The sequence below is a fragment of the Rhinoderma darwinii genome, chromosome 8 (assembly GCF_050947455.1).
Source record: "Rhinoderma darwinii isolate aRhiDar2 chromosome 8, aRhiDar2.hap1, whole genome shotgun sequence".
Taxonomy (NCBI): domain Eukaryota; kingdom Metazoa; phylum Chordata; class Amphibia; order Anura; family Rhinodermatidae; genus Rhinoderma; species Rhinoderma darwinii.
Genome location: NC_134694.1, coordinates 7,990,213 through 8,016,486, shown reverse-complemented (window position 1 = coordinate 8,016,486; position 26,274 = coordinate 7,990,213). Strand labels below are relative to the sequence as shown.

The 26,274-nt window shown below is 40.7% G+C and overlaps 1 protein-coding gene across 4 annotated transcripts in view; it reads right to left on the bottom strand.

Annotated features, from left to right (window-relative positions):
• The window catches only part of LOC142659103 (uncharacterized), a 46,536-nt gene extending 20,864 nt beyond the window's left edge, over window positions 1-25,672 (bottom strand). The window contains exons 1-5 of one of the 4 annotated variants that reach the window (XM_075834861.1): window positions 25,578-25,672; window positions 9,842-9,894; window positions 8,698-8,916; window positions 7,735-7,812; window positions 7,232-7,504 (exon numbers count right to left, since the gene is read on the bottom strand). In XM_075834861.1, coding sequence (XP_075690976.1) covers window positions 7,232-7,504; window positions 7,735-7,812; window positions 8,698-8,916; window positions 9,842-9,887 — 616 coding nt within the window. In that variant the 5' untranslated portion in view covers window positions 9,888-9,894; window positions 25,578-25,672. Of the gene's footprint in view, window positions 1-7,231; window positions 7,505-7,734; window positions 7,813-8,697; window positions 8,917-9,841; window positions 9,895-10,108; window positions 10,226-21,089; window positions 21,269-25,577 lie in introns of those variants that run through there. The other 3 variants (XM_075834858.1, XM_075834859.1, XM_075834860.1) reach the window with 3 other exon arrangements.
• Window positions 25,673-26,274: the final 602 nt, after the last annotated feature.

The window sequence follows — 26,274 nt, the reverse complement described above, 5'->3', positions numbered from 1 at the left end:
GTCCATATTCTTGGAACTTGTACATTTAAAGGGCCACGACACCTATAGTCGGCAGCTTATAATAGTCCAGCAGCATTATAAAAGGATCAGCTGATATCAGTCAAACCTATGGATGTAAATGCCTCAGCACTGGAGATAGGTGACATAAAGAAGTTTTTATCAAGGCAGTGAGATTTTTCCCTCATTGAAGAACACTACAGTCTGATACTGACCAGCCTGAAATTGCGGATAACAGAGAACAATAGATTACAATTGACTGCACAGTGAATAAATACAGGGTAGTCTTTGGGTTTAGTGTCCTTTTAAGTACAAGGAATTAACAGTTTTTATATCTGTAGATAAAGGGACGGTTCCCCTTTAAGGTCTGTCGGCCTCGAACTATACTGGCCATAGGCAAGTATATAATAAGGTATTTATTAAACAGCTGCTTGTTCCCTTTTTCTGGTGCTCATATGCAGGCTATAATGTGCAACTGATCAAGGTCTATTGTCGGGGCCCCATCACCTCCCTACCAAACCTAACAATGGGGCTCATCACTATATTTTCAGCAAATTGTAAGTGGTGCCAATTAATTTATACTTCATTGACTGCAATAAATATTCACTGGTTGATTGGCTGGGCAGCTCACATTAAGTGAGGTCATTGCATTGGGCACTAAAATTTCACTTGGCCCAGCTCAGGAGCCCATGGCGGTTCCAGTCTTAATCTAATTGGGTGCCTTTTAGACCAACATAATTTACAAGCCACGTATTTTGTGTCGCCTAAGTTTTTGTTTAGAGCAGAAATTATATATTTGCAAACATTTTAATCAATCGGAACCACAGAAGATCCGTTCGATTCTGATCAAAGAGAATAAACAGGTTACAAAATCTACATACCTGGCTGACATCAAGGACTTGCTATGACAGGCATAACCCCTGTGGCTGCCTGTTCCAGTAATGTAATCTCTGCCAACATTCACAAAGTAAGGGTATGTTCAAGCGAAAACAGCTCCTGATTTTCAGACGTTTTTGTAGCAACTCGCGTTTTTCGCGGCGTATTTTACGGCCGTTTTTGGAGCTGTTTTTCAATGGAGTCAATGAAAAAGGCTCAAAAAATGTCCCAAGAAACGACCTACACTTCTATTTACGTGCCGTATTTTGACAATGACGCATAAAATTACGCCTCGTGGGAACAGAACACCGTAAATCCCATTGCAAGCAATGGGCAAACGGCCGAATTACGTCTGAAAACACATCGTGTGAACATACCCTAAAGGTAAAAGTAGTAGTATGAGGAGATCAATAAACACTCGGGGGGAGAAGGGGGAGGTGCTGATTGCATAACAATGAGGTCATCACATGGCGTCTGTTACATATGTAAATAGGGTCACCTAAAAACGTCCTGTATGTTTTTAAACTAAAAAAAGCAAATGCCAGCTTTTATGAAACATATATATTATATATAATACATGATAAAAGTTTCCCTTGTTGTCTAAAGTCGTCAAATTGCAGAGAAATCAACATTTAGTTAACCAGTTGCAGTACCACTTTTCACCACTAAAGTGACAATGCTTTCCATAAACTCCAATGCAACAGCGCCCCCAGCTCTAACCTAGCCAGGAAATGATTAGGTCAAAGAAGAGAACTTTGTATTGTAATCACTTGAATGGAGTAAACTCTACCCAGCGATAACCCCTACTCCCTTCCGAAAAATAACAATAACTATTTAAGTAGAAAGAGTTAATTTGCTCAAAATAGACATTTATCATAAAAAAAATCGGTATTTTGTCTATTTAAGCGATAATTGACCCCCTTCCTTGCTCCCCTTAGTGTCACGCTACCTCAGGGCACCAATTTTGTAATCCTGGATTTATTTAACTATTGCTGGATTATTATTTTGTTGCTGATAAGCATCAGCTACAGAGGAGATCAGTACAGCTATACATAAAGTCCCAAAATCCCCCCCATTTACCATACTCCCCTGAGGCGTCCAAGATAAACTCTACTGCAGAAACAAGGTTCCTCATGTTAGCATAACCCTAAATCTGCTACCCACTGTCCATTCCCTATGCACCACCAAACTGGCCCTTTAAACAGCCCCTAAACTCGCTCTTATAGTTGTATACCTGTACAATCCAATCTATGACAATCAGATTGCATGATGAAATTGTATAGTTATATAGTGTAATGTGCGATTATACCAGACACCATCGCTGGACTATATAGAACACCCCGTATCGTCTCGTCTGTTCTGCCTCGCCCTCTGTTCCCATTCTAGTCAAAGAGGAAATCTGCCATAAAGGATTTCATGTTGTTCTTCTCTTTGCTGTATTGTCTGCAGTAAAGCAGGCCTGCTGCTTGTGTGGATCCCATGAATGGAGTCTGCAGTGGGGGCTTCTGGGTATGCTTTGTAGTGCGGTGTGGGAATCCATAGCCAGACTCCATGCATTTTAATTCAGTCTGATTATTCACGCAAAGCCCCCCACCTCATGAATCCGGAGACAAGAACCAGTTTGTGTCTTAGGTTCCTCAAGAGAAGCAACATTTTTTGTTAGTATATATAAATAGATCTATAGGGGGCATCCAAAGTCAACATTGGTCTAATACGTAATGATAAGAGTCATCTAATGTCATGGAGGTAGATCCCTTTAAATAATTACCCGAATTTAAGGGATTATCCCTTCTGAACAACCTCTTCTCCAAATGAGGACCCACTGGCAATGAGTTGTTCACCATGGGCCCGACAGATGGAAACTACCAGCGATCAGGATTCATGACCAGGGAAGCTGTGGGCAGCCACACATTTCTCCTGCAGTGGCCACTACAGGAGAAATGTGGTATTACATGGCGTCCAAATTAATATATTACATGGTTGCGCCAAGTCCTCCAGAGCAGTAGCCGCTCTTTGCTATAGTTCTCCATTTGGCCTAATAGAAGGGGATCACAAGCAGGGGACCCCACTTTATAATAGTCACTAATAGGGTAGATGGACAGGGGTTGTCCTGTTGGGATGAACTTTGAAGACATGCAATTGGAGGCTACAGCAAATGGAAATGTGGTAACTTATCTATCCTGGGGCTCTACAGATCCCTCCGGTAGCGTTGTGACGTCACGTGACATTACGCCAAGATGTCATGTGACATTGCATCGGTACTGCAGTAATGGGGATAGGTACATATGAATCCTCCCTTCTATGCTTCCCATAAAACTTCTTCTATGGAAGCCAAGTTGTGGAACAGGTGAAGGGGTAAATAACGCAAGAATCCGGGAAAAAATATGGATGACAGATTAGAGTTCCTGTCGATATAATGTTTCGCACCACGTCCTCCAAAAATAATAGGACCGCCATGTCTGAATCCTATAGCCTCGTGCCATAGACTTCTGGAGCTGCCGCCCTGGATTCCTATGATATCTGATGCTTGGCCGCCACACAGGGCGCTCAATTTTTTCCCCATAAATTTTCTAGAACGTCACCTTCTTATATTATCAGCTGAGTAAACAGAAGGAGATCGAAAAGACGATCATAATCATGGACCGCAGAACTTAAAGGGCACCTGTCACATTATCTACAGGTAATGAAACCGTTAATTCATCTTATTCAAAGGGACATTTTACCCTACGTTCATTCACTGTGTAGTGGGACGTACTCTATTCTTCCCTGGTATCAGCCATTTCAGTGACAGACTGTACAAAAAACCCTGGGGCCCCAATTTACATCATACGTATAACAGATATCAGTCACTCCTCTTATAATGCTGCTGCACTATTATAAGCTACCGACTATGGGTTCACTGGCCCTTTAAAGGGATTCTCCAGGACTTTAACAGGGGTAGGAGGAGGGTGGGTGACCGCCAGGACCCCTGAGAATCGTCACAATGGAGGGGCCTCAGCTCTCACTGGTACTGCAGCTTGTCCAGCTCGTTACAAGACAGAGCTCTGATAATTGTATTGTGCTGCAACTGTAACGAACCGTGCAACTGTGTGTCCATGACATGATCGCGATAGTTTATTAATCCACTGGAAGTAAACAATGAAGGTTCCTATTAAATGACAGCAAGCAGAGATCATAAATCCGCAAGGATTGATACAAAAAGTATATTGGAAAATGTTAAAAAAATGTAAGATACAAACTGGAATATCCCTTTAAGTGAGTGTTGGTCACCTGGTAATGGATTCTTTGGGTGACTCTTAGCAAGAACATAGAGGAGCTGGTGGTGGGCAGTAGCATCAGGGGGGGGGGGGGGTCCTGTGGTTGATGAGCTGGGTTCAGATCAAAAAGATGGGTGAAGCGCCAAAGATTTTAGCGCAATTGTGATAGAATGGAGGGGTACAGTCGTCAGGGGGGGCATAAACTATATACAAAGTCATGGTTGGCCCAGGTCAGTATAGAAATAATACCGCAACTCGCTATATAGACTGCGGTTACATCATTTTTCCTGATGAAGTTTGTCGCTTTCACGTCGCTCCAGTCATAACAAGCAGAATAAGGTGGCAGAACGTCAAGTATCTGAACCTCGCCGAGAAAATTCATTAAACCTGAGAAAACCTTCTGTTTCTGTGATAATCGGGATATATATAGTGACAGCGAGTGAGAAGAGAAGCCGAAAGCATTGCATAAAAGTCACTTTACATTATGAAATATCCTAAGTCTGGGATTGTGTCGGCGTTATTAGCACCACATGCGGCAAAAGTAAGACAGAGGACCAACCACCCTCCGTTACTTCCTGCGACGATACTTGTCCCTATAAAAGAACAAACTACAGAATGCTCTAATATAGGGATCAGAATAGTGACACTTTTTGGCCCTTTTATATCAGCACTGTGTGGCAGGGGCCCATTTTACTAGCTATGTGTGGTGCTATTATATTGGCACTTTTATATTGGTTCTCTATGATAGGTTGTGGTGATGTAATATTAGTGTTGCAGTGTATAGCGCTATTATATTAGTATTATATTGGCACTGTTATATTGGTTCTCTATGATACGTTGTGGTAATATAATAGTAGTGTTGCAGTGTATAGCGCTATTATATTAGTATTATATTGCCACTTTTATATTAGTTCTATATGGTACGTTGCAGTAATGTAATATTAGTGTTGCAGTGTATAGCAGTATTATATTGCCACTTTTATATTAGTTCTATATGGTACGTTGCAGTAATGTAATATTAGTGTTGCAGTGTATAGCAGTATTATATTGGCACTGTTATATTGGTTCTCTATGATACGTTGCGGTAATATAATAGTAGTGTTGCAGTGTATAGCAGTATTATATTAGTATTATATAGCAGTATAATATTGGCACTTTTATATCTCTGATAGGTTGTGGGGATGTAATAGTAATGTTGCAGTGTATAGCGCTATTATATTAGTGTTGTATAGCAGTATTATATTGGCACTTTTATGTTGGTTCTCTGATAGGTTGTGGTGATGTAATATTAGTGTTGTATAGCAGTATTATATTGGCACTTTTTTATATCGTCTCCCTATGGTATGTTGTGGTAATATAATAGTAATGTTGCAGTGTATAGCAGTATTATATTCATTTTATATAGCAGTATTATATTGGCACTTTTATGTTGGTTCTCTGATAGGTTGTGGTGATGTAATAGTAGTGTTGCAGTGTATAGCGCTATTATATTAGTATTATATAGCAGTATTATATTAGCACTTTTATATCTATGATAGGTTGTGGTAATGTAATAGTAGTGTTGCCGTGTATAGTGCTATTATATTAGTATTATATTGGCACTGTTATATTGGTTCTCTATGGTACGTTGTGGTAATATAATAGTAATGTTGCAGTGTATAGCAGTATTATATTCATTTTATATAGCAGTATTATATTGGCACTTTTATGTTGGTTCTCTGATAGGTTGTGGTGATGTAATAGTAGTGTTGCAGTGTATAGCGCTATTATATTAGCACTTTTATATCTATGATAGGTTGTGGGGATGTAATATTAGTGTTGCAGTGTATAGCACTATTATATTAGTATTATATAGCAGTATTATATTGGCACTTTTTTATATCGTCTCCCTATGGTATGTTGTGGTAATATAATAGTAATGTTGCAGTGTATAGCAGTATTATATTCATTTTATATAGCAGTATTATATTGGCACTTTTATGTTGGTTCTCTGATAGGTTGTGGTGATGTAATAGTAGTGTTGCAGTGTATAGCGCTATTATATTAGTATTATATAGCAGTATTATATTAGCACTTTTATATCTATGATAGGTTGTGGTAATGTAATAGTAGTGTTGCCGTGTATAGTGCTATTATATTAGTATTATATTGGCACTGTTATATTGGTTCTCTATGGTACGTTGTGGTAATATAATAGTAATGTTGCAGTGTATAGCAGTATTATATTCATTTTATATAGCAGTATTATATTGGCACTTTTATGTTGGTTCTCTGATAGGTTGTGGTGATGTAATATTAGTGTTGTATAGCAGTATTATATTGGCACTTTTTTATATCGTCTCCCTATGGTATGTTGTGGTGATGTAATAGTAGTGTTGCAGTGTATAGTGCTATTATATTAGTATTATATTGGCACTGTTATATTGGTTCTCTATGGTACGTTGTGGTGATGTAATAGTAGTGTTGCAGTGTATAGCAGTATTATATTCATTTTATATAGCAGTATTATATTGGCACTTTTATGTTGGTTCTCTGATAGGTTGTGGTGATGTAATAGTAGTGTTGCAGTGTATAGCGCTATTATATTAGCACTTTTATATCTATGATAGGTTGTGGGGATGTAATATTAGTGTTGCAGTGTATAGCACTATTATATTAGTATTATATAGCAGTATTGTATTGGCACTTTTATATTAGTTCTCTACAATACGTATGACACTCCTGTACGGTCGTTTATGGTGGTATTATATGTACGGTATGGCATTTCATACACACATTTTCATAGATCTTTAAAGATGGAGTTAGAAAAGACTATATGGCAACATCGCAAATATTTCAGAGCTCCACTCTAGTGTCCTCAGCTATTATCAGCCACGAGGGCCAAGTATTTTACTAAACTTCGGAAGTTTCCTACTATATAACGCCAAGACCCATGGCGGGAACGGACTAATCAGAGCTCAGTTTGCAAAAGCATCAAAAAATGACTGATATATGTTGGAAATAGCTAATGCTTGTTAATGACCTCCTCCAGCAGTCTGAAGTGCAGCCCCACTGGGCTAGACCACATGCAATAAACTTAACCCCTGTCCCAACTCTCTCACCTGGGACTGCGCTGGATATAGGTGTGCACTCATTATCTGTATTGACTTCAGATGGTGCCTTGTTGTTTGCTGGTTTTAACCGGGAGTCACACCCAGCACTGGCAGTAGGTGGCACTGTTGCACAAGGTAGAACATTCTTCTCATAGTAGCCTGGGTTGGTGATGTTTCCACCTGGGTTGTACTGGGCCACCAAAAAGTAGACTCGTTTACCATTCGTAGCCAGTCCAAGTCCAACCTCCTTGGAATCCTTCCAGACAACTTGGGTGAAGTGACCTTAAGGAAACAAAAATTTTTTTTGCTCATCATGACATCATCGCTTGCAAGAAAAATTGATATATAATACATTTTATATTTCTAGAATTTATGCAGTTTTCCATTTGGCCACTAGAGGTCAGACTTGCCATGTGCAGATCAACTATGTATATATTGACCACTAGAGGCGCTGTTTGCGGAAATACTGATAATTTTTTTAAATATATTTTGGACTTCCATAAGTTCCTTACCTGTGTTGCTGGAGAAGCCAGGTTTATTGAAGTCATAGTTTTCAATCTCGCTGTACCAACTGTCCACCGGCTCATTACCTACACAATTAAAAGATATTGTGCTGAATGTGTTACTGAGTACAAATAAAGTTGATTGAAGAGAGCGCTGTGTATACATACATACATACATACATACGTACCTATATTCTAATATACAGTACCTAATAAGAATTTGGTGCCTGATAGTAGATCGCATAGACCTCAGCTACAGCGAAAGTCTGAATATGGATGCATGGCATTGTGGAAGATGTAGTTTTGCCTACATTAGAATTCTGTATAGTGCCTGGTTACATCTCCCACAATGCACTACAGCAAAGCATTCTATATACAAGCACTGAACCTGTAGACTATTGTCGCAGCTTTGGATGTGACTGGAGTATACCACATGATGTAATGGATTAGTACAAGATTAGACATTCTGACCTAGGCCTCTTCACACAGCTGTGAGCTTGTTACACTGTATCAATATAGTTAAGAGACTTGAGTTGTTGCTGTTTTCAGCCTGCAGAGGATTGCCTACACTGATACACTGTAACAAACTGCTGCTGATATTAGGTCAGGACCAGTTTCCAGCCTCTGAATGTAAATAATAACATTCCCATTCATTGAAAGCAAACAATCGTGGGGATTTGAAACAAAAAGTAAACTAGAAAGTTGCACAACTTTTTATTATACAATGATCAAAGGGGTTTTATGAGATTAGAAAAAAATGGCGACTTCCGTCCAGAAATAGCAGCACTCTTGTCCATGGGCTGTACCTGTTATTGTAGCTCAGCTCCATTGATGCTGATCTGCAATACCAGAAACAACCCATAGACAAGGGTGGCGCTATCTCTGGAAGGAAGTAGTGTTGCCGTTGCAGTTTGTTACAGTGTATCCTCATTGTCTCCTCTTTCTACAATTAGATTATCATTGACCTCATACCTGCTAAGTCTTTGGGGCTGGAGCTGCTCTTGTAGTATAAGTTTTCTCCAAGTTTACTGTCACTGTGTTTCAGGGTCCGTATGGAGAGCAGGTGGTCGGCCCATTTCTGCGCTGATTTGCAGAGGTCCTGGCTCAGCTGCAGAGGAGGCGATCCGTGCAACTTCCGATATTTATTATGAGCAGACAAGAAATCCTCCTCAAACTTCTTGATATCAACACCTGATTGACAGTTAACGACCATGTTATAATATATATATATATATATATATATATAGTATTATACACACAATAGCAGTCTGAGCACTATTAGCAACTATATATATATGTATATATATATATATATATATATATATATATATATATATATATATAGCTCCCTCTAGTGGCCAGTAACTATATTACAATTCATCAATCGTCCTTCAAGGCACACTAATCTCATAAGACTCCATGCACACGACCATGCCCGTAATCATGGTCCGTGATTACGGGCACGGCCGGCCGCGGACAGCCATCCACATTTGCGGGCCGTGCTCCCATTATAAAGTATGGGAGCACGGTCCGTAAAATAAAAACATAGGACATGTCCTATTTTTTTACGGAAGATTTCTACGGCACGGACACGTTCTACGGCACGGACACCTTCTACGGCACAGACACCTACGGCACGGACACCTTGCAGTAAATATACGGAAAGGTGTCCGTTGGCCATAGACATGAATGAGTCCGTAATTACGGATGGATAAAGTCTACGCATGGGGCCTAAGAGGTGCCGTTTTTCCCGTTGCAATTAATGGGAAGACGTTTGGAGGCATTCAGACCCCGCAATTTTTTTAGCCATTTTTCGGGGCGTTTACTAATAGCCCATGTGAACATACCCGTAGGGACCCAATCCAACAATGCCCGCAATACCGGAAAAATTATTATTATGTGGAATATCGGAAATCTAATCAGTTTAGATCAGTGATCTGCAACCTGCGGCTCTCCAGCTGTGACACAACTACAATTCCCAGCATGCCTTGATAGCCACACATGTGCTGCCCAAGCAGAAGGTTGTCCAGACATGCTGGGAGTTGTAGTTTTACAGCGGCTTAGACTCTGCAAGTTACAGCCATTGTATATGAGTGCAGTAATGGCTTCTGATCACCTTGTTCTTGAAGCTGCAGGCCCGCAAATCTCTTGCTGAACGCCATGTCTGATCTAAAAGAAGGAGAAAAGAACATGACGGGATATTAAGAGAATTTATTCCAGTTCAAGAGCCTAAATATCACACAGGAACAGTACACATAGGGTCAGACACCCAGCTTTCCATAGACCCTGAAAGGCAGTTCAAAACACTGCAGGTAAATATGCCACTCAGGATCCATGGAAAGTTGAGTGACAACCTCAATTGAGACTCATTAGCAATTATCACCCGGCATTTGTTACGTGTGTACAGGACTGAAGGACAACTCAGGACTCTTCACGGCTTGTACAGGACATATTTATTTGGCGCCGGTCACACCAGATAATTAAGGAAGTGGGAGCCAGTTCTAGGGAAAAATAGAGCAATTGCCCCTAGCAACCAATCAGATTCTTGCTTTAATTTCTCAGAGGCCTTTTGAAAAATGAGAGCTTGAATGTGATTGGTTGCTAGGGTGTGCTGCTCTGTGTCTCCCTTGCACTAGTTGTGATATATCTCCCCCATTGCCTCTGATTGTATATAGAGATTATCGTTACATCTAGAAGAATCCGGCGCAGCTCTTGTTTTACAAGTTTTTCTTCAGTTTATGTCCTTCATATATTTCACTTCTGCCTCTTGTAACCACAGAGTGAGTCACGGCCGAGTGAGAGGTGAAACATTTCTACTACTAACACAACAGTGCCTGGAGCTTTCCTTATAATATTCCTATATAATCTCCAGGACAGTGGCAGCCGGGGTATCTAAGGCATTGTCATGTGTGATACTGTCTGCTGAGCCAGGGTATCTAAGCCTATCATGTGTGATACTGTATGCTGAGCGAGTGTATCTAATCTGTCATGTGTGATACTGTCTGCTCAGCGTGTATCTAATCTATCATGTGTGATACTGTCTGCTGAGCGTGTATCTAATCCTATCATGTGTGATACTGTCTGCTGAGCTGTGTATCTAATCCTATCATGTGTGATACTGTCTGCTGATCTGGTGTATCTAATCCTATCATGTGTGATACTGTCTGCTGAGCTGTGTATCTAATCCTATCATGTATGATACTGTCTGCTGAGCTGTGTATCTAATCCTATCATGTGTGATACTGTCTGCTGAGCTGTGTATCTAATCCTATCATGTGTGATACTGTCTGCTCATCTGGTGTATCTAATCCTATCATGTGTGATACTGTCTGCTGAGCTGTGTATCTCATCCTATCATGTGTGATACTGTCTGCTGAGTGTGTATCTAATCCTATCATGTGTGATACTGTCTGCTGAGCTGTGTATCTAATCCTATCATGTGTGATACTGTCTGCTGAGCTGTGTATCTAATCCTATCATGTGTGATAATGTCTGCTGAGCTGTGTATCTAATCCTATCATGTGTGATACTGTCTGCTGAGCTGTGTATCTAATCCTATCATGTGTGATACTGTCTGCTGAGCTGTGTATCTAATCCTATCATGTGTAATACTGTCTGCTGAGCTGTGTATCTAATCCTATCATGTGTGATACTGTCTGCTGAGCTGTGTATCTAATCCTATCATGTGTGATACTGTCTGCTGAGCTGTGTATCTAATCCTATCATGTGTGATACTGTCTGCTGAGCTGTGTATCTAATCCTATCATGTGTGATACTGTCTCCTGAGCTGTGTATCTAATCCTATCTTGTGTGGTACTGTCTGCTGAGCTGTGTATCTAATCCTATCATGTGTGGTACTGTAGTGTACAGGAGTTACACTACTTTGTTGTATTTATGATGTTGATGTAAGGAAAGTTTGTGAGGTGAAGGTTCCTTGGACACTTGGTCACTGGCCTATCCTAGTAGATATCCTGCAGCGGCCATGCTGCTCTGAAGTTATTCGTTTTGTACGGCGCAGACGGAGTTACCAACCCAAATAGTCGTGCACCCCGCAACTGGGAACTGCATGTGGAGAATAGCTAACCAGAGAAGGAAATATAGAAGTGAGACCTGCGCTGTTTTCTATCAAATTTGCTTTGTCACAGCTGTGTCTTTCATCAGCCTCATTAAGTCGTGCCCCACAAGACACTCATTGGGAGATAATAGATTTTGAATATGTTTTATAATGTTTTATGACATTTTGTACTTTTAGGTGCCGTCACTTTAAAAAAGAAATGTCTGTTTTGCAGCCCAAGTGGCTTTTCCTAGAAGTTTCCAGAAGGTGGGAGGAGCTTAGTTTATATATAGTGGGCCCTGGCCCAGCCAGCCAACCAGTCAGTCAGTCAGGTTCCTTGGTCCATCCATGTAGGATCCAGAGACCGGCTGCCTATAACACCAGACTATAGAGAGAAGGAAATCTCATGAGAGTAACCAGAAGCCATTACTTACACATTGAGCGACACCACCGCACATGTTGGTGAGTCTCATCCTTCATACGTTATCCCTGACTGCCCATTACAGGCTGGGAGCCATTACAGGTAACGCAGAGGATAGCACGGATATTGTATTGTCCACTTACTATGGGGTCGGCTATGCCCTAGAATTGCCATTGGGGGTACCCGAGAGAGGGGGTCGCCCACTCCGGCATCTGGCGCTTCATTGTACTGACAGGACTGAGTTTATTACTAGTTTTGCCTCCATTTCATGTGGGAGATGGTAACCGCCATATTGCAAACTAAAGTAAGGGTATGTTCACACGAGGGCGTCCGTTACGGCTGAAATTACGGGGATGTTTCAGCCTGAAAACATCCCCGTAATATCAGCCGTAACGGCATGTGCAGGCGCTTGAACGCCGCGTCCATTACGGGCATAATTGGCGCTGCTATTCATTGGAGTCAATGAATAACGGCTCCAATTACGGCCAAAGAAGTGACAGGTCACTTCTTTGACGCGGGCGTCTATTTACGCGCCGGCTTTTGACAGCGGCGCGTAAATATACGCCTCGTGTGAACAGACAAACGTCTGCCCATTGCTTTCAATGGGCAGATGTTTGTCAGCGCTATTGAGGCGCTATTTTCGGACGTAATTCGGGGCAAAAACGCCCGAATTACGTCCGTAAATAGGCCGTGTGAACATACCCTAAAGTGTGTCCTGTGAGGTAAGCCTGTAATACTGCCCCCGCAGCCTCCTGCCTGTAATTACACCAAGGACACCCCAACCACAATCAGGCAGGAGACAAGGGAGTGCCCCGGGGGAAATAATCATCTGTGCAGCCCCTCATCACCAACTGTGCGCAAAGCCACCGTGATCCTCAGAGCCCCGCCGGCAGCCATATTGTGGGCCTACACTTTTCCTCTTCGTTCTCGGGTCGGCTTATCGCATACTACAATACTGTCTGCTGAGCTGTGTATCTAATCCTATCATGTGTGATACTGTCTGCTGAGCGGTGTATCTAATCCTATCATGTGATACTGTCTGCTGAGCTGTGTTTCTAATCCTATCATGTGATACTGTCTGCTGAGCTGTGTATCTAATCCTATCATGTGTGATACTGTCTGCTGAGCTGTGTATCTAATCCTATCATGTGATACTGTCTGCTGAGCTGTTTCTAATCCTATCATGATACTGTCTGCTGAGCTGTGTATCTAATCCTATCATGTGTGATACTGTCTGCTGAGCTGTGTATCTAATCCTATCATGTGTGATACTGTCTGCTGAGCTGTGTATCTAATCCTATCATGTGTGATACTGTCTGCTGAGCTGTGTATCTAATCCTATCATGTGTGATACTGTCTGCTGAGCTGTGTATCTAATCCTATCATGTGATACGGTCTGCTGAGCTGTGTATCTAATCCTATCATGTGATACGGTCTGCTGAGCTGTGTATCTAATTCTATCATGTGATACGGTCTGCTGAGCTGTGTATCTAATCCTATCATGTATGATACTGTCTGTTGAGCTGTGTATCTAATCCTATCATGTGTGATACTGTCAACTGAGCTGTGTATCTAATCCTATCATGTGATACGGTCTGCTGAGCTGTGTATCTAATCCTATCATGTGATACGGTCTGCTGAGCTGTTTCTAATCCTATCATGTGATACTGTCTGCTGAGCTGTGTATCTAATCCTATCATGTGTGATACTGTCTGCTGAGCTGTGTATCTAATCCTATCATGTGATACTGTCTGCTGAGCTGTGTATCTAATCCTATCATGTGATACTGTCTGCTGAGCTGTGTTTCTAATCCTATCATGTGATACTGTCTGCTGAGCTGTGTATCTAATCCTATCATGTGATACTTTCTGCTGAGCTGTGTATCTAATCCTATCATGTGTGATACTGTCTGCTGAGCTGTGTATCTAATCCTATCATGTGTGATACTGTCTGCTGAGCTGTGTATCTAATCCTATCATGTGTGATACTGTCTGCTGAGCTGTGTATCTAATCCTATCATGTGTGATACTGTCTGCTGAGCTGTGTATCTAATCCTATCATGTGTGATACTGTCTGCTGAGCTGTGTATCTAATCCTATCATGTGATACGGTCTGCTGAGCTGTGTATCTAATCCTATCATGTGATACGGTCTGCTGAGCTGTGTATCTAATTCTATCATGTGATACGGTCTGCTGAGCTGTGTATCTAATCCTATCATGTATGATACTGTCTGTTGAGCTGTGTATCTAATCCTATCATGTGTGATACTGTCAACTGAGCTGTGTATCTAATCCTATCATGTGATACGGTCTGCTGAGCTGTGTATCTAATCCTATCATGTGATACGGTCTGCTGAGCTGTTGCTAATCCTATCATGTGATACTGTCTGCTGAGCTGTGTATCTAATCCTATCATGTGTGATACTGTCTGCTGAGCTGTGTATCTAATCCTATCATGTGTGATACTGTCTGCTGAGCTGTGTATCTAATCCTATCATGTGATACTGTCTGCTGAGCTGTGTATCTAATCCTATCATGTGTGATACTGTCTGCTGAGCTGTGTATCTAATCCTATCATGTGTGATACTGTCTGCTGAGCTGTGTATCTAATCCTATCATGTGTGATACTGTCTGCTGAGCTGTGTATCTAATCCTATCATGTGTGATACTGTCTGCTGAGCTGTGTATCTAATCCTATCATGTGTGATACTGTCTGCTGAGCTGTGTATCTAATCCTATCATGTGTGATACTGTCTGCTGAGCTGTGTATCTAATCCTATCATGTGTGATACTGTCTGCTGAGCTGTGTATCTAATCCTATCATGTGTGATACTGTCTGCTGAGCTGTGTATCTAATCCTATCATGTGTGATACTGTCTGCTGAGCTGTGTTTCTAATCCTATCATGTGATACTGTCTGCTGAGCTGTGTATCTAATCCTATCATGTGATACTTTCTGCTGAGCTGTGTATCTAATCCTATCATGTGTGATACTGTCTGCTGAGCTGTGTATCTAATCCTATCATGTGTGATACTGTCTGCTGAGCTGTGTATCTAATCCTATCATGTGTGATACTGTCTGCTGAGCTGTGTATCTAATCCTATCATGTGTGATACTGTCTGCTGAGCTGTGTATCTAATCCTATCATGTGTGATACTGTCTGCTGAGCTGTGTATCTAATCCTATCATGTGTGATACTGTCTGCTGAGCATCTAATCCTATCATGTGTGATACTGTCTGCTGAGCTGTGTATCTAATCCCATGTGATACTGTCTGCTGAGCTGTGTATCTCATCCCATGTGTGATACTGTCTGCTGAGCTGTGTATCTAATCCTATCATGTGATACGGTCTGCTGAGCTGTGTATCTAATCCTATCATGTGTGATACTGTCTGCTGAGCTGTGTATCTAATCCTATCATGTGTGATACTGTCAACTGAGCTGTGTATCTAATCCTATCATGTGATACGGTCTGCTGAGCTGTGTATCTAATCCTATCATGTGATACTGTCTGCTGAGCTGTGTATCTAAGCCCATAATATGTGATACTCCTTGCATACACATGTAAGTCCGTGCAGTGATGTTGTCTGAAGGCGCTGTCTTCTTCTCTGACAGTGAATCACGCTGTGGTGACAGATATGTGGCTCGTCCTCGTGGCATTTTCCGGGCTTATTCAGTGGGCGAGGTAAGTGGCAATATGTCAGGCCTTATCCGCTGATCTCATGTAAATAGCAGCTCCCTGCAGCCTCCTAATCAGAGGTCCATGACAATGTAGTAGTGTGTGCACATGTGACTACACCTGCTCCGTACACAGTAGTGCTGGCACAGCGCGGATCACACGGCTACTACTAAAGGCCCAGTACGAGTGATATAGCACCCCATAATATATCCCGGGACTGTGGTGTAACTGGTGTTAGGCCCCCTCAGGTAACAGTGCCCAGGTGTGACCACTACCCCTGCACCCCCTAAGCAGGGCCTTTCCTGGTCCGACATACTATAATTTATGCCAGAAAATGGCGTAAATTATGGCGCAAATCTACTCCGGATCACAGCTGGAGTAGATGCGACTTTCTCACGGACGGACAAAAATTCATGAGCGCCTCAATAATTTAGAAACACCAATCTTAATAAATCTCCCCCGTTGAGTTATCCCGGTACTAATGTGTTTATAAATATGGGGGTTGGTAAAGGACCAATGACCATTTTTGCCCTAAAGCCCAGAACACTCCGTACATCCCACCAGGCCAAAGGTGAATCCTAAAACACGATTACAGGTTAGGATGTTTGATAAAAGTTTTTTTTTTTTAGTATTTAAAGGGTTGTTCAATTTTGAAATTTTTCTTTTTGTTAGAAAGCAAGTGATCTATTTCCCTGCAGCGCCACCACAGGTAAAATGAAGGATGACATGCCGGGGTCCTCTAGAGCAAGAAACACTTTGTATCTGCTGTCTGGCTAATGAATGAGGGTCCTGATTGTGGGGCCCCCTCTATTCTGAGCTGATTGTTGATAAATGCTATGCTGGTAGTAGTCATAGTGAGAAATACAGGACTCCTCAGAACACCCCTATCCCTGTAATAGGGATACAGTCCCTGAATGCTACATTCAATGCTCACCCTGTATGATAACTGGAGCTTCCAATCCACAGCTGACTCCCGTCACAGAGACCTGTTATCCCAGGGACATCTCATAGCATCCGCAGACCCCGAGCAGACGGGTGTATAATGTTCTCATAGACTCCACACACAGCTCTACTGTGATCACAACCTGCGCTCCACCTCTAGAAATGGCTGCACTCTATACTGTATGTGGCCCATTGTGTATTGATGTTTACTTCCTACTGTTACTATTCTTGGCCTCTCACGGGGAACGAAAGTAGGTAAACGAAGACCTCATTGTCTACAGTGGGATGGGATTATAACCCGGTATTATAATACAAGGAGTACTCTGATCCTGAACGAAGGTGATCCCAAGTCCCCTCAAAACCTTGACCATAGACTAAAAAAATACTATATACATAAAAGACATATAGAAGTTGTATCCATAGTCCTAAATTGTATTATTCTTGTACATAGGGGGTAATATTATAGTAGTTATATTCTTGTATATAGGAGCAGTATTATAGTAGTTATATTCTTGTATATATGGGGCAGTATTATAGTATTTATATTCTTGTATATAGGGGCAGTATTATAGTAGTTATATTCTTGTATATAGGGGCAGTATTATAGTAGTTATATTCTTGTATATAGGGGCAGTATTATAGTAGTTATATTCTTGTATATAGGGGCAGTATTATAGTACTTGAATTCTTGTATATAGGGGCAGTATTATAGTACTTATATTCTTGTATATAGGGGGCAGTATTATAGTAGTTATATTCTTGTATATAGGGGCAGTATTATAGTAGTTATATTCTTGTATATAGGGGCAGTATTATAGTAGTTATATTCTTGTATATAGGGGGCAGTATTATAGTAGTTATATTCTTGTATATAGGGGCAGTATTATAGTGCTTATATTGTATATAGGGGGCAGTATTATAGTAGTTACAGTCTTGTATATAGGGGACAGTATTATAGTAGTTATATTCTTGTATATAGGGGCAGTATTATAGTAGTTATATTCTTGTATATAGGGGGCAGTATTATAGTAGTTATATTCTTGTATATAGGGGCAGTATTATAGTGCTTATATTCTTGTATATAGGGGGAAGTATTATAGTACTTATATTCTTGTATATAGGGGCAGTATTATTGTAGTTATATTCTTGTATATAGGAGCAGTATTATAGTAGTTATATTCTTGTATATAGGGGGCAGTATTATAGTAGTTATATTCTTGTATATAGGGAGCAGTATTATAGTAGTTATATTCTTGTATATAGGAGCAGTATTATAGTAGTTATATTCTTGTATATAGGGGGCAGTATTATAGTAGTTATATTCTTGTATATATGGGGCAGTATTATAGTAGTTATATTCTTGTATATAGGGGCAGTATTATAGTAGTTATATTCTTCTATATAGGGGCAGTATTATAGTGCTTATATTCTTGTATATAGGGGGCAGTATTATAGTAGTTATATTCTTGTGTATATAGGGGCAGTATTATAGTAGTTATATTCTTGTATATAGGGGCAGTATTATAGTAGTTATATTCTTGTATATAGGGGCAGTATTATAGTAGTTATATTCTTGAATATAGGGGCAGTATTATAGTGCTTATATTCTTGTATATAGGGGGCAGTATTATAGTAGTTATATTCTTGTATATAGGAGCAGTATTATAGTACTTATATTCTTGTATATAGGGGGCAGTATTATAGTAGTTATATTCTTGTATATAGGAGCAGTATTATAGTACTTATATTCTTGTATATAGGGGGCAGTATTATAGTAGTTATATTCTTGTACATAGGAGCAGTATTATAGTAGTTATATTCTTGTATATAGGAGCAGTATTATAGTAGTTATATTCTTGTATATAGGGGGCAGTATTATAGTAGTTATATTCTTGTATATAGGGGGCAGTATAGTAGTTATATTCTTGTATATAGGGGGCAGTATTATAGTAGTTATATTCTTGTATATAGGGGGCAGTATTATAGTAGTTATATTCTTGTATATAGGGGGCAGTATTATAGTAGTTATATTCTTGCATATAGGGGCAGTATTATAGTAGTTATATTCTTGTATATAGGGGCAGTATTATAGTAGTTATATTCTTGTATATAGGGGCAGTATTATAGTAGTTATATTCTTGTATATAGGAGCAGTATTATAGTAGTTATATTCTTGTATATAGGAGCAGTATTATAGTAGTTACATTCTTGTATATAGGGGCAGTATTATAGTAGTTATATTCTTGTGTATATAGGGGCAGTATTATAGTAGTTATATTCTTGTATATAGGGGCAGTATTATAGTAGTTATATTCTTGTATATAGGGGCAGTATTATAGTAGTTATATTCTTGTATATAGGGGGCAGTATTATAGTAGTTATATTCTTGTATATAGGAGCAGTATTATAGTACTTATATTCTTGTATATAGGGGCAGTATTATAGTGCTTATATTCTTGTATATAGGGGGCAGTATTATAGTACTTATATTCTTGTATATAGGGGGCAGTATTATAGTAGTTATATTCTTGTATATAGGAGCAGTATTATAGTACTTATATTCTTGTATATAGGGGGCAGTATTATAGTAGATATATTCTTGTACATAGGAGCAGTATTATAGTAGTTATATTCTTGTATATAGGGGGCAGTATAGTAGTTATATTCTTGTATATAGGGGCAGTATTATAGTAGTTATATTCTTGTATATAGGGGCATTATTATAGTAGTTATATTCTTGTATATAGGGGCAGTATTATAGTAGTTATATTCTTGTATATAGGGGCAGTATTATAGTAGTTATATTCCTGTATATAGGGGACAGTATTATAGTAGTTATATTCTTGTATATATGGGCAGTATTATAGTAGTTATATTCTTGTATATAGGGGCAGTATTATAGTAGTTATATTCTTGTATATAGGGGCAGTATTATACCGTAGTAGTTATATTCTTGTATATAGGAGCAGTATTATAGTAGTTATATTCTTGTATATAGGAGCAGTATTATAGTAGTTATATTCTTGTATATAGGAGCAGTATTATAGTAGTTATATTCTTGTATATAGGGGGCAGTATTATAGTAGTTATATTCTTATATATAGGAGCAGTATTATAGTAGTTATATTCTTGTATATTGGGGCAGTATTATAGTAGTTATATTCTTGTATGTAGGGGGCAGTATTATAGTAGTTATAATCTTGTATATAGGGGGCAGTATTATAGCAGTTATATTCTTGTATATAGGGGCAGTATTATAGTAGTGATATTCTTGTATATAGGGGCAGTATTATAGTAGTTATATTCTTGTATATAGGTGGCAGTATTATAGTAGTTATATTCCTGTATATAGGGGGCAGTATTATAGTAGTTATATTCTTGTATATAGGGAGCAGTATTATAGTAGTTATATTCTTGTATATAGGGGACAGTATTATAGTAGTTATATTCTTGTATGTAGGGGCAGTATTATAGTAGTTATATTCTTGTATATAGGGGGCAGTATTATAGTAGTTATATTCTTGTATATAGGGGCAGTATTATAGTAGTTATATTCTTGTATATAGGGGCAGTATTATAGTAGTTATATTCTTGTATATAGAGGCAGTATTATAGTAGTTATATTCTTGTATATAGGGGCAGTATTATAGTAGTTGTGGTAGAGGAATTACCGCTTCCTTTCCTACACAAATACCATTTCCTATTCAAAATGGTTTGCTATAAATCCTTCTCCAGGGACCCCCCTCCCTCTACGTTTCCATATATAAAACACCTTCTGTAGTGGTCAGCAGTCTTGAGATATATGGATATGGTTTATTCACTGCACAGAAAGTAAATTTGCAGGACAGATGAATGAATTGTGGAGTTGGAGTCTCATTATAGAAATTATAATGGGACCTGGCAATGAAAGTGTTATAACTGTGAGCCTTAGCAGGAAAATACAACAGAACAGTATAATGCGCAGTGAGAAGCTGCTTCTTGAAAGTGAATGGTTTCTCAGCAACCGTAGCAATGACTGAAATTGCAACCATTGCAACATCCAGATGTACAGCGACTCTCAGACTGAATAATATAATCTATCACTTGGGGTTTGTATGTTCAGCATGGTAGCGGGTACAGTCATGTTGTCAATGATTGGGGCCCATCAATGAATACTGCCCATTCATCCACCCACCTCCCTATCCGTCATCCCTCTCCCTGTACAAGCAGATATGAAGCGTCTGTCATCTGGTGCTATACAAGGTTTGCATTATGAATAAACAGCCTGACCTTGCCTGTCGCTGGAGGAGATGCTGAGGACGAGGATGCTGCCTGGGCGGCTTCCAGGATCTCCTGAGATATTACCAAGGCTGCTGCTTGTTTTTCTGAGTCTGCAAGTTCCTGTTGTCAATGAACCTCTGCACTGACAAAGAGTGAGAAGTCCGTGACCACAGCGGGCGGAAGACACGGTGCAATCTGCACACTTTCTCGTAATGTGTTACATGTCCGGGTAGAGAACGGCTGCGCAATAGTTTCATCAGTTATTACCCAGGTGCGTGTGGGCCATTGGGCACAGTAGACCCCTTGTCCATACCTTCCTAATGTCAGCATTTCGTAGGATTGTTGAGTGAAATGGTCCTCAAAGGTTTATGTAAATTTGGCCTAAAATGGGCATTTCTGTAGTCTTTGAGCGTTTCTGGGTTAATTAGGGGGGATTTAAATATGTGGTAGATAACTTTGAGGTGGGGTACTGCATTTAAACTTCTAGTATGAGCCTTGATTTTCCCCTGCTAGAAGAGCTATCCTCATTGGGGGAAGGGAAGTGACAACCACCCTAGACTAGAATTAAAGTGGAGCTCTACCTTTGATTAACATGGTCTCTATCGACAGCTTTTGTAAAATCTGCCATCTTTCTAATAGCTCTCCATCAAATTTTTAGCTGTTTTCACAAATTTTTTATTTTCATGTTTTAGTCTGGAAACCATCAACAAGCAGATTAGCTGTAGACAGTTCTTATGGCTCTGTTTCAGGACAGGTTACAATGAATTCTGTAATATCATTGGTGGCTAATGAGACACACCCCCACTTTTTATTTGCTGTCGGTGCGGTCTCCATGGTGATTCAGAACGAACCACCAATATGGGAGCATATCCTGTGGTCACTTCTAATGGTCGCCACATTGAAATAGAAACATGCCAATATCTCTGCAAGTAAAATAAGTCTTAAAACTGAACTTTTTCTCTTGCACTTTCTACTGACTTAGGCCTCATGTACACGGCCGTGCCCATAATTACGTCCCGCGATTGCTGGTACGGCCGCCCGTGGGCTGCTTTTTTGGGCTGTGCTTCCATACAAAGTATGGGAGCACAGCCCGTAAAAAATGAAAACTAGGACATTCTCCATAATTCCCGGCACGGACACCTATCCGTAGAGATACGGAAAGGTGTCCGCGGCCAATAGAACCGGGCGGGTCCGTAATTGCGGACCATATTACGGTCCGCAATTAGAGATTTTTTACGGTCCCGTGCCTGGGGCCTTACAAGTATATGAGCCAGTTTTAGGTTTCTGATTAAGATCCCCTTTAAGGGCTATGTGGAAAGCCCTTTGAGTTTTGTCTATGGGTAAGCTGGGTGACTACCAATATGGCCGGCATTTTAGGTCCTACAGAGGTAGTCACCCAGCTTTCCCAAACTTCTGAATGGAAAATTTTCCTAGTTGATATCTCTCCGACACCCAGTGATGTTGCAGAGGTATGGCTGCATATCCAGACAGATTAGGGGAGCAACAGATTCAAGTAAACTGCTAAAGTTTAGGTCCCCAAATACGGGAAGACTTTCTATAATTAGTTTGGGTTAAACTCGAAAGCATTAAATGTATCCGCTGTATTTTGTGGCCGCTCTCCAGCTGCTATTAACAGGAAGTGCTGAGACCTCGGCACCCTCACCTCCATTAAACCTCAGCGGCACACACCGACAATCTAGTCATTTTAACGAGACCTCTGATTATTCAGTGTTGTCTGCTGCCACCAGGTTTTCTGCCAACATATACTTCAATGAAAAGTTAATATATTGCCGGGCAATGTCCAGGTCGTATCGCTGTCAAGTTATAATTGTCACTAGGGCGGCCATCACCAGTTTCTAGGCCCCATACTGCCAAAGAATCTGGACCCCTACCCTATTACCAGAGATGGGGGCAGTCAGGGAGAGACACAAGTTGGCAGGGGCTCCATGAGGGGGTCAAATATAAGGTAGCATGGGCTCTGTGAGGGGTTGGATAAAGAGGGTCACAGGGGCTCAGTTAAAGGGGGCCAGAAGCAGATGGCAGGAGCTCTGTGGGTAGCATGGGTCAGAAGGTGCCAGGGTTTATGTAATGGGATGTGGAGGAGACATGCAATATAAAAGGTTGCAGGGTATCTGTTCGTGGCGGGTGTGACAGAATATGTTAGGGGTACTGTGGGGGAACAGAAGGTGGCAGGGGCCCTGTGGGTGTAGGGTTTGGGGGGCACACGGTGGTTGCTGGTATTCTCTGGGGCACAGAAGGTGGCAGAGTTTCTTTGAGGGACCAGTAAAGTAGGTGGCAGTAAGGCAGGTGTTTTGTGGAAGAAACTGGTGGGTACAAGGTGACAGGCTGGCACAGTCTTCCAATGTGAGACACTCTCTAATTGTTGCACAGGCTGCCCTCACTACTAGCCTGGCTGGTGATGCCTGTTTTTTTTGTTTTTATCGGACTAAGGAAGCTGAGATATGGTGGACTGTTTGCAAGTTCCTCCAAAAATGGATAACACATTTAACTACAACTTTAAGGACTACTAAATCTGTTAATTTTTCTTTTAATGGGTTATCCAGTACTAAAAATAGGTGTCTCTTTTTTTTTTTTTTTTACATAACAGCGCCACTCTTGTCCATGGCTATTTCTGGGATTGCAGTTCATCCTTATTCAACTATTCAAGGATGTGCTGGGAGTTGTGGTTTACCAACAGCTAAGGGGCCTCAAGTTGCAGAGGGGACTATGAGTTTGTCTTATGAACAGTATCACATGCTGGCCACTAGTGGTACTGCAATTTGTTTGTTTTTCAAAAGGCTTCTAAAAATGGATTCCTTCAAGTTCTCACTTTGTATCACGCTTCATTTGACTCATCGGGTCTTCTGCGGTCTATAGAATAAGCTGCAGACTGTACACATGAGCAACCAAGGGGAACGTTCCTACCAGGTGCACTGCTGAAAAATCACCGCCCGTAATGGAAGACAACCGCCAGATTCTTCATACGGAGATCTTTACCAAATCAGTCACAGAGAAGCTTTCGGGAGCGGTTCGATACGATGTATTGAAATGAATTGTTCTGGCTGGGTGCATTCAAAGAACAACTCTCCCAAAATAACAAGTCCTTTAGTCGTCGTCTTCTGTCAAAATAGCAAAAATTCTATTCAACTATGTCTTCGTTATATCTGTTTCTGGAAAAGCTGGGTGGCATCCCAGAAATATGGCTGGCATTATGGATCCAGAGGGGCATAATGCATGTTTAGAGGATCTCTGGAACGATCTACCGCCAACCCATGGTCTACAGCGCTGCAGAATATGGCATCCACACCCTCGCCCTCTAGCAGCTACCGCCGCGCGTCGCTGGGTCGTGATGGAGAATGTTGCTCAGGAGCGAGCAAAGATCTCGAAAGAAAGTGATATTTGGAAAGCACATAATTGAAACCGATCACCCATGCAGTTTGGCTATAATCTAAATATTACAGCTACCAGACATCATGGAAAAATTCTACATCTTTCAAGTATATTTTTTAAATTCCTCACCATCGTCAAGATCTCGGCTTGCTGTCCGTGAATAAGAACATTATTTTTGATATCCATAAACTGAAAACCTATACAGACCTAATACTTCTCACAGCTGAGGGTCTGATACAATTGTATCCAGTCTAGCCAATCTTCTGTGAACTAAATATATAATCTGCACAAATTTCCCTGCTCTCCTGATAGTTTGCTACAATGTATCAGTGAAGGTAATATGTGGCGAGTCTATTTATCTCCGAGTATTGCCTAGACTAGATATGACGTGTGAAACCTTATTTGAGGAGTATTAGTCCTGCTCACTCAGCTGTAATTTGTTACAATATATCAGTGGCAATCCTTTGTGAGCTGAACACAGCGGCAGGCTAGATCTTAGGCTATGTTCACACTGAGTTTTTTGACGCGGAAAACTCGTCAAATGCCTCCCATTGATTTCAATGGGAGGCGGAGGTGTCTTTTTCCCGCGAGCGGTAAAACAGTCTCATGGGTGGGAGAAAGAAGGGACATGCCCTATATTCGGGCGTTTATGCCTCTGACCTCCCATTGACTTCAATGGGAGGCAAAGAAAGCGTATTTCGCTGCGTTTTATGCCCGCGGAGCTCAATGGCCGTGGGCGAAAAACGCAGCGAAAATCGGCGTGCAGGGAGAGGAAAATCTGCGTCAAACTTCCAAATGGAATTTTGAGGCAGAAATTCCACCTGCAAAGATCTCTGTGTGAACCCAGCCTTACACTTGTGCTGGATAGCTTTTATCTATCCTGATACAATGTAGCAAGTCCTTAGCTGTGTGAGCAGGACCATGTCAGGAGGGTTTCTGCTTTTGGATGTAGACAAGAATTCTCACAGCAAGCCGAGATCTTGAAATGGTAGGAAACTGAAGCAGTCTATTAGACCGTTGTAGATTTTTTTTTATTTGAATGGGATGAGCCCTTTAAGCAGAAGGCGTGTTCTATAAGCAGCTAATAGGACTGAAGGTGTCTCTTACCTGTATGTAGTACTGTCTGGGAAGGTACGATCACTGCTGATCTCCCTCTCATGTGATCTCTCTTATCTCTCCTCTGCTCCTTTCTGACAATAAATATACTCATACCAGGATCCACTATTCACTTATGATCTATTGCAGGAAGTGTAGTCAACTGCCTGGGGCTGCTTTATATGTGTTGCCGGATTTATCACGCCTTCTGTGTTACCCTCCCACACTACACACAGGTCTATCTCACAGAATGAGCCCAGAGCCTTCTGAGTGTCGACAGAATGAAAGACATTGGGAATCTGTACACACTACTAAATTGCACCCAGTATCAGCTCTGCTACATCTATGCATGAAAAAAAGCATCCGCCTGCACTGTTAAAGTTAATGTCCAATTTAACTAGTGCCAAAATTATGTGCAGATACTTTTTTAACGGCTCCATTTTTTTTTTATGCAGAGCGCCAAATCCCCTGCATAAATATATAGATATGTGATAAAATTCTGGTTGCCTGCAGTCACCACTAGAGGGAGCTTAGAAGCTCGCTGCAGACTGTTTATGTATTGAACCCCATAATAACACAGTATGTAGTAAGCTCCCCCTACTGGTAGCTGTGGGAAACCAGAGATTTATCCTTTAACCCAAAAAAAAAAACCTATGTAGGGGATTTGGAACTCTCTCTTACCTGGAAAAGATGAGTGACCGCCATAACA